The sequence below is a fragment of the Bufo bufo genome, chromosome 11 (genome assembly GCF_905171765.1).
Source record: "Bufo bufo chromosome 11, aBufBuf1.1, whole genome shotgun sequence".
Classification (NCBI taxonomy): Eukaryota; Metazoa; Chordata; class Amphibia; order Anura; family Bufonidae; genus Bufo; species Bufo bufo.
Genome location: NC_053399.1, coordinates 30,203,737 through 30,210,719, shown reverse-complemented (window position 1 = coordinate 30,210,719; position 6,983 = coordinate 30,203,737). Strand labels below are relative to the sequence as shown.

The following is a 6,983-nucleotide window of genomic DNA, read 5'->3' as shown; positions in this document are numbered from 1 at the left end:
ATTCAGCTAAAGATCTTATCAGCTGTCTTCAGGATCGTAATCCCTGACAAGTAGAGCAGAGAGGTGGATGAGGCAGCTCTTTACATTAGTGCTCTGAAGTAACTTGACCTCCTGTGTGATTAGGACAGGTTTTGTGTGTCCTAATAGGATGACCATTTTATTTTTCCTAATGATTGCTCCCTAGACAAAACGAGCCATTATAACTAATTAAAGGTATTTGGTAATATATTTATAATAAAGTAATATTTAAGTAGTTTCATTTTCTTAATTCCCGGAGAACCCCTTTAAGTTGGGTAACCCTGTAAATACATTGCAGTACTTGTCTTGTAATGATCCTTGCTATTATATTAAATTGTATAGTATTAGCTTTTATTATAGAACACAATTCAGCTGGTTGTTATCAGAAACAGTTGATTGGCAGCACCTAAAGACTACAACTCAACTCCCAAAATGTAATGCTGACATTAAACCAGCTGTGAGATTTCAGCTCTGAAGTGAGTGAAGCTCTGAGTTACAATAGAGGTTGCAATCTCAGGATCTGATCAAGATATGTAATGAAATAGATTTACAAAGTAACTCTGTAATGCAAATTATATATGAACTGTAGATTATGTATTAACTGTAAAATGGAGGCCAAACATATGTAGTTGATTTCATGACAATAACTTGCAGGCCATAATATTTTCTATCACCAAAAATGTAACATTCTGTTTTTAACACAGCTTAGGTAAACAGTAAGTAAATCAGTGAGACGGCCATTAGATATCTCATAGATACTGAAGTATAGGAGAAATATGGGCCTAGAAGAAAGTAAATTTAGTTTTGTTTTGAGCAGATTCCAACTCCATGGGGCTTTTTGCATCCTGTCCAAATGGTAACATGAAGCCGAAGTCATCTTTGTCATCGTCTGAGGCTTGTGAAGATTTTGAAGTAAATAAAAACGGAAAATCATCATCTCCTTCCATTTTTTGGAACAGATTTCCTAAAAAAGAATTCAAAGGTTTAAATATAATTGGATGAATAGTATTTATATATGTGTTGTGTGTTTTTATATGTCTCACCGAAATCACCAGACAGATCTTTTCTGGAAGGTGTCCTAGTGGAGAGAGGCTAATGTAGACCCATAGTACCATCCCAGACTGTGCTCACGTTATGTAAATTTTCTATTTTTTTTGGAAGGGGGGTGCACATATATAACATCAATGATGTGGTGAAAGGAGAAGTGTGTCTATTATGCTATGTGTTGCAACATTACTTATGCATATAACGATACTAACCAATGTCTTTTGCAGGTGATGCTGGATTGATATCTGCTGCAGTAAAGCTGTCTTGCTAAAATGAAAAGACATATAATTGGAAAAGATGAGAAATATGAAAACATATTACAGCGTTGTCTGGAGGTAAAATGTTAGTTACTTGTCCTCTGTTCGCATGGTGGAGCCGGCATCTCCGAGGTCCTAGCGAAAGTTATGTTTGGGGACCCTTCTCACACCTCTAACTCCTGGCCGTCAGCCCACTAAGCTCTTCCCCCATAGGCTCGCTAAGCCCCACTTTCATCTTAGAAGTCACCTGGGAATAGCCCTCCAGGTGTGCAGGTTTTTTCAACCAAGCACTTGTGGTCAGCAGAGAGCCTATGATCTCCTGTGTTCCAAGCATTTGCTTGGTGTGCGTAGTGGAAAAGTCCTACCCTGGCTATTGACATTCTGTGCATTTCATTTTGGACTTTGAACTTAAAGACAAGTGCCCAAGCCATTGTCCCAAGCTTATTTCCAAAAGTTACAGGTATGATGCTTGTCTATATACCTTTTTAGGCCATATGGACATAAAAAAAATAGGATTCCCTTCTCTGGACCCCTGCCCCCTCTATTATTTTATTACACAGAGTAGAGAGCTATTATATTAAGTGGTTCCTACTTTGGAAGACCTCCGTACTAATGTGTATTATTTGATTGGGCGCCATGTAATACCACATTTTCCCAGCACCACTTTTCCAGTGTTTGTAGCTGCATTCCTTTCAGCGACTTCATCATGAGCAGGGATTGTCCTGACGGGTTGGCTCCCTTAAACAGTTGGCATTCTTTTTATGTTCTCTAGTAATCCGTTCAGATACATACAGTTTACCTGGTCTGCAAATACTACTGTCGAAAATGACTCAAAACTGCAAAGATTAGGGGTTTTAGGTGTGGACGTCTTAAAAAGACTTAAACAAGGAGATGCTTCCGTCTGTTCTGTGGATCGGGAGAATCTGCAAAGAAATTCATAACTTAACTTTCCAATTGCAACAGAAACATTAGTATGTTCCATTAGTATAGTGGATTTTTTTTTTTTTACAAAGAACTCCCCTCCAATTGTATCAGTCACGTGTACTTGTGTATATCCCAAATGTTCAGTTATCCAGATACATACTGTATGGTTATGTAGTATACGGAAGGATATGAAATAACTGCAGATAATGAAAGGGAACCCATACGACTGTCAATGAAGATCAGATTAAACACAGTTAACACCCCTCCTCCTCTTTTTTTACCCACAATGAGTATATATGCCTGAGGGAATCTGACATACAAATTAGGTCATTGGTGTGTTCAAATTAAAATATCAGTGCTCACTAAAGGAATTTCATGTTTGGGGAAAGAAGGGTTTAATTTGATCCACACCTACTCTATTTAGTCATTTTGAGGAGATAGACTTACAAAAGTTGACTTCTGGTTCAGATGGCCCCTTTTCCTATAAAGCTAACAACGTTCTTAGGACAGTTGGTGTCCACTTCATTACAATGGGTGCCCTGCAATTATTTATATTCCTTGCAGAGACAAAGAACTTTTGAATGGCAGCTTCTCCACCAATAACAGCTGATCACATTGGTTGACATGAGGAAGAACTGTTTTTATAAGTTAGTAGCAGGAAGAGGACAAACAAACTGAAATGGTACTACTGACTTTAGAGAAGACCCATCACCTCTCCTAACATCTTCCTTTCCAGATGGCTGATATGTATACCATCCACCATCCAATACATATCAGCCATCTGGGAAGGAAGATGAACAGAAAAAATAGAAATGAGAAAAGAGAAATTATAATTTAAAATATTAGTATAGAACAGCAATATATAATAAAACTTGAAGGAATGAGACCTCTGTAATAGTTAAAGGAGCAGATATATTAATATATTATAACACTAGACAATCTGTGGTATTAATCAATAGATAAAATGTAAGGTTATACAATAAATACAGTATATGTATAAAAAGACAACTATATACAAAAAAAGCATCAGAAACGCAAGTGAATCGCATTTTCTAACCTTTTTTTCTATCATTTTCTGTATTAGGTTGTTATAATTATTATTCTATATATAACTATTGTGCAAACTTTAATTATCATTAAATAAAAAAGAGGAATTATGTTTATTGCTTGTTTGAAAAGGATTTCATATGTTTAATAAGTGATCCAGTAATGGTTTCGGACATGATCAAGATGTGCAAGTGATTGATATTGATACGCCCCCAATTTGGGGGGGTTTAAAAGAAATAAAGGAGTCACTAACCGAATATCTGAGCCACTGATGAAGGAGTAAGAGTACTCCTTAACACGTTTGGCATTTTTTAAATATATGGGCACACAATATTGCCACTAAAACCCTCCAATATATGAGGTTGACCGACGTCTGATATAAGAGAAGTATTTGGAGGTTGGATTGAATCCAAAAACTACGCTGAAAGTGTACCTAAACCAGAGACTGAGAAACCTCTGAGGAGAAGTAAGATTGAGCAGCAGGCAAGTGGCGGAGGACGTGGGTTACCACGTGAGACACCGAGATACACCCCATTGAGTGGAAGCAACCCAGGCCAGACAGGCGGCGTGCAGTTGCCACGTGGGACGCTAGACTATCAGGCCGCATCGGCATCAGCGAACCACCACTGAAGAACCTACACAGAAGGCAGATAAGTACAACCAAAATATATCTGCACCATTATACGTATGTAACAGCAACAAAATATTAACATTATACCAACTACAAAATATTGGCAATATTTCTATATACTAATAGCCAACAATGGCACTCCTCTGAGTTTATATTCTATATAGACTCTTATAAAAAAAAAATCAAATACACAATTACATTATTTTCCTCTTTGTAAGTACTTACTACTTCTATACTCCGGGCAACAATCATGGACTAATAAAACTAGCAAGATTAATATGGATTAATTTTGAACTTTTTAAAAAATCTTCTTTTATTATTGTTTTTTTTTTTTACTATTTTTTGGGTCAATTACTTGTAATATATCCATCTATTTGGTTAGGTAATTGTCACTGATCTATGGGAATAAACAATTCATGGTCCCATAGACCACTGACAATTCTACATACCGGTAAGTGTACAGTCGTGGCCAAAAGTTTTGATAATTACATAATTATTGGAAATTGGAAAAGTTGCTGCTTAAGTTTTTATAATAGCAATTTGCATATACTCCAGAATGTTATGAAGAGTAATCAGATGAATTGCATAGTCCTTCTTTGCCATGAAAATTAACTTAATCCCCAAAAAAACTTTCCACTGCATTTCATTGCTGTCATTAAAGGACCTGCTGAGATCATTTCAGTAATCGTCTTGTTAACTCAGGTGAGAATGTTGACGAGCACAAGGCTGGAGATCATTATGTCAGGCTGATTGGGTTAAAATGGCAGACGACTGAGGGGAGATCTAATTACTATGTATAAATATATCAGGGGTCAGTACAGAGATCTATCCCATCATCTATTTATCCCCAGGACTGTGACGAGGGGACATCCTCTGCGTTTGGAGGAAAGAAGGTTTGTACACAAAAAATAGAAAAGGATTCTTTACGGTAAGAGCAGTGAGACTATGGAACTCTCTGCCTGAGGAGGTGGTGATGGTGAGTACAATAAAGGAATTCAAGAGGGGCCTGGATATATTTCTGGAGTGTAATAATATTACAGGATATAGCTACTAGAGAGGGGTCGTTGATCCAGGGAGATATTCTGATTGCCTGATTGGAGTCGGGAAGGAATTTTTTATTCCCCTAAAGTGAGGAAAATTGGCTTCTACCTCACAGGGTTTTTTTGCCTTCCTCTGGATCAACTTGCAGGATAACAGGCCGAACTGGATGGACAAATGTCTTTTTTCGGCCTTATGTACTATGTTACTATGTTACTTGACATGTACTTGACTTGCATACATAAAGGGAATCAACTCGGTAAAGGAAGAGAGCATATTTAAAAGAAGAAAAACTACCACAAGAGGACACAGTTTTAAATTAGAGGGGCAAAGGTTTAAAAGTAATATAAGGAAGTATTACTTTACTGAGAGAGTAGTGGATGCATGGAATAGCCTTCCTGCAGAAGTGGTAGCTGCAAATACAGTGAAGGGGTTTAAGCATGCATGGGATAGGCATAAGGCTATCCTTCATATAAGATAGGGCCGGGGGCTATCCATAGTATTCAGTATATTGGGCAGACTAGATGGGCCAAATGGTTCTTATCTGCCGACACATTCTATGTTTCTATGTTTCTATGTTCTATGTTAAAAGGAGGGTGATGCTTGAAATCATTGTTCTTCCATTGTTAACCATGGTGACCTGCAAAGAAACACGTGCAGCCATCATTACGTTGCATAAAAATGGCTTCACAGGCAAGGATATTGTGGCTACTAAGATTGCACCTCAATCAACAATTTATAGAATCATCAAGAACTTCAAGGAAAGAGGTTCAATTCTTGTTAAGAAGGCTTCAGGGCGTCCAAGAAAGTCCAGCAAGCGCCAGGATCGTCTCCTAAAGAGGATTCAGCTGCGGGATCGGTGCCACCAGTGCAGAGCTTGCTCAGGAATGGCAGCAGGCAGGTGTGAGCGCATCTGCACGCACAGTAAGGCGAAGACTTTTGGAAGATGGCCTGGTGTCAAGAAGGGCAGCAAAGAAGCCACTTCTCTCAAAAAAAAACATCAGGGACAGATTGATCTTCTGCAGAAAGTATGGTGAATGGACTGCTGAGGACTGGGGCAAAGTCATATTCTCTGATGAAGCCTCTTTGCGATTGTTTGGGGCATCTGGAAAAAGGCTTGTCCGGAGAAGAAAAGGTGAGCGCTACCATCGGTCCTGTGTCATGTGTGGGGTTGCTTCTCATCCAAGGGAGTGGGCTCACTCACAATTTTGCCCAAAAACACAGCCATGAATAAAGAATGGTACCAAAACACTCTCCAACAGCAACTTCTTCCAACAATCCAACAACAGTTTGGTGAAGAACAATGCATTTTCCAGCACGATGGAGCACCGTGCCATAAGGCAAAAGTGATAACTAAGTGGCTCGGGGACCAAAACGTTGACATTTTGGGTCCATGGCCTGGAAACTCCCCAGATCTTAATCCCATTGAGAACTTGTGGTCAATCCTCAAGAGGCGGGTGGACAAACAAAAACCCACTAATTCTGACAGACTCCAAGAAGTGATTATGAAAGAATGGGTTGCTATCAGTCAGGAATTGGCCCAGAAGTTGATTGAGAGCATGCCCAGTCGAATTGCAGAGGTCCTGAAAAAGAAGGGCCAACACTGCAAATACTGACTCTTTGCATAAATGTCATGTAATTGTCGATAAAAGCCTTTGGAACGTATGAAGTGCGTGTAATTATATTTCACTACATCACAGAAACAACTGAAACAAAGATCTAAAAGCAGTTTAGCAGCAAACTTTGTGAAAACTAATATTTGTGTCATTCTCAAAACTTTTGGCCACGACTGTATGTATGTAACTCAATCCATGAGCGTTGAGCGTATTGTCTCTAAAGCCTCATTCACACGTCAGTGTTTCACGGACGTGTGCTGTTCGTGTTCTCCACGGACAGCACACGTCCCTATTCATTTTAATGTGTGCATTCACACATCAGTGTTTTAGCACGGTCCATGGGTCAGTTTTTTTAGTACGGATGCATGCTCTATTTTGTCCGTGTTCACGGATCCATCACACCCA

General features: G+C 38.9%; 1 protein-coding gene across 1 annotated transcript in view; it reads right to left on the bottom strand.

Moving 5' to 3' along the window:
• Positions 1 to 800: 800 nt before the first annotated feature.
• Positions 801 to 6,983, bottom strand: part of C11H14orf39 (chromosome 11 C14orf39 homolog) — a 56,783-nt gene continuing 50,600 nt past the window's right edge. The window contains exons 16-18 of the mRNA XM_040410979.1: positions 2,122 to 2,245; positions 1,278 to 1,332; positions 801 to 982 (exon numbers count right to left, since the gene is read on the bottom strand). Coding sequence (XP_040266913.1) covers positions 801 to 982; positions 1,278 to 1,332; positions 2,122 to 2,245 — 361 coding nt within the window. The remainder of the gene's footprint in view (positions 983 to 1,277; positions 1,333 to 2,121; positions 2,246 to 6,983) is intronic.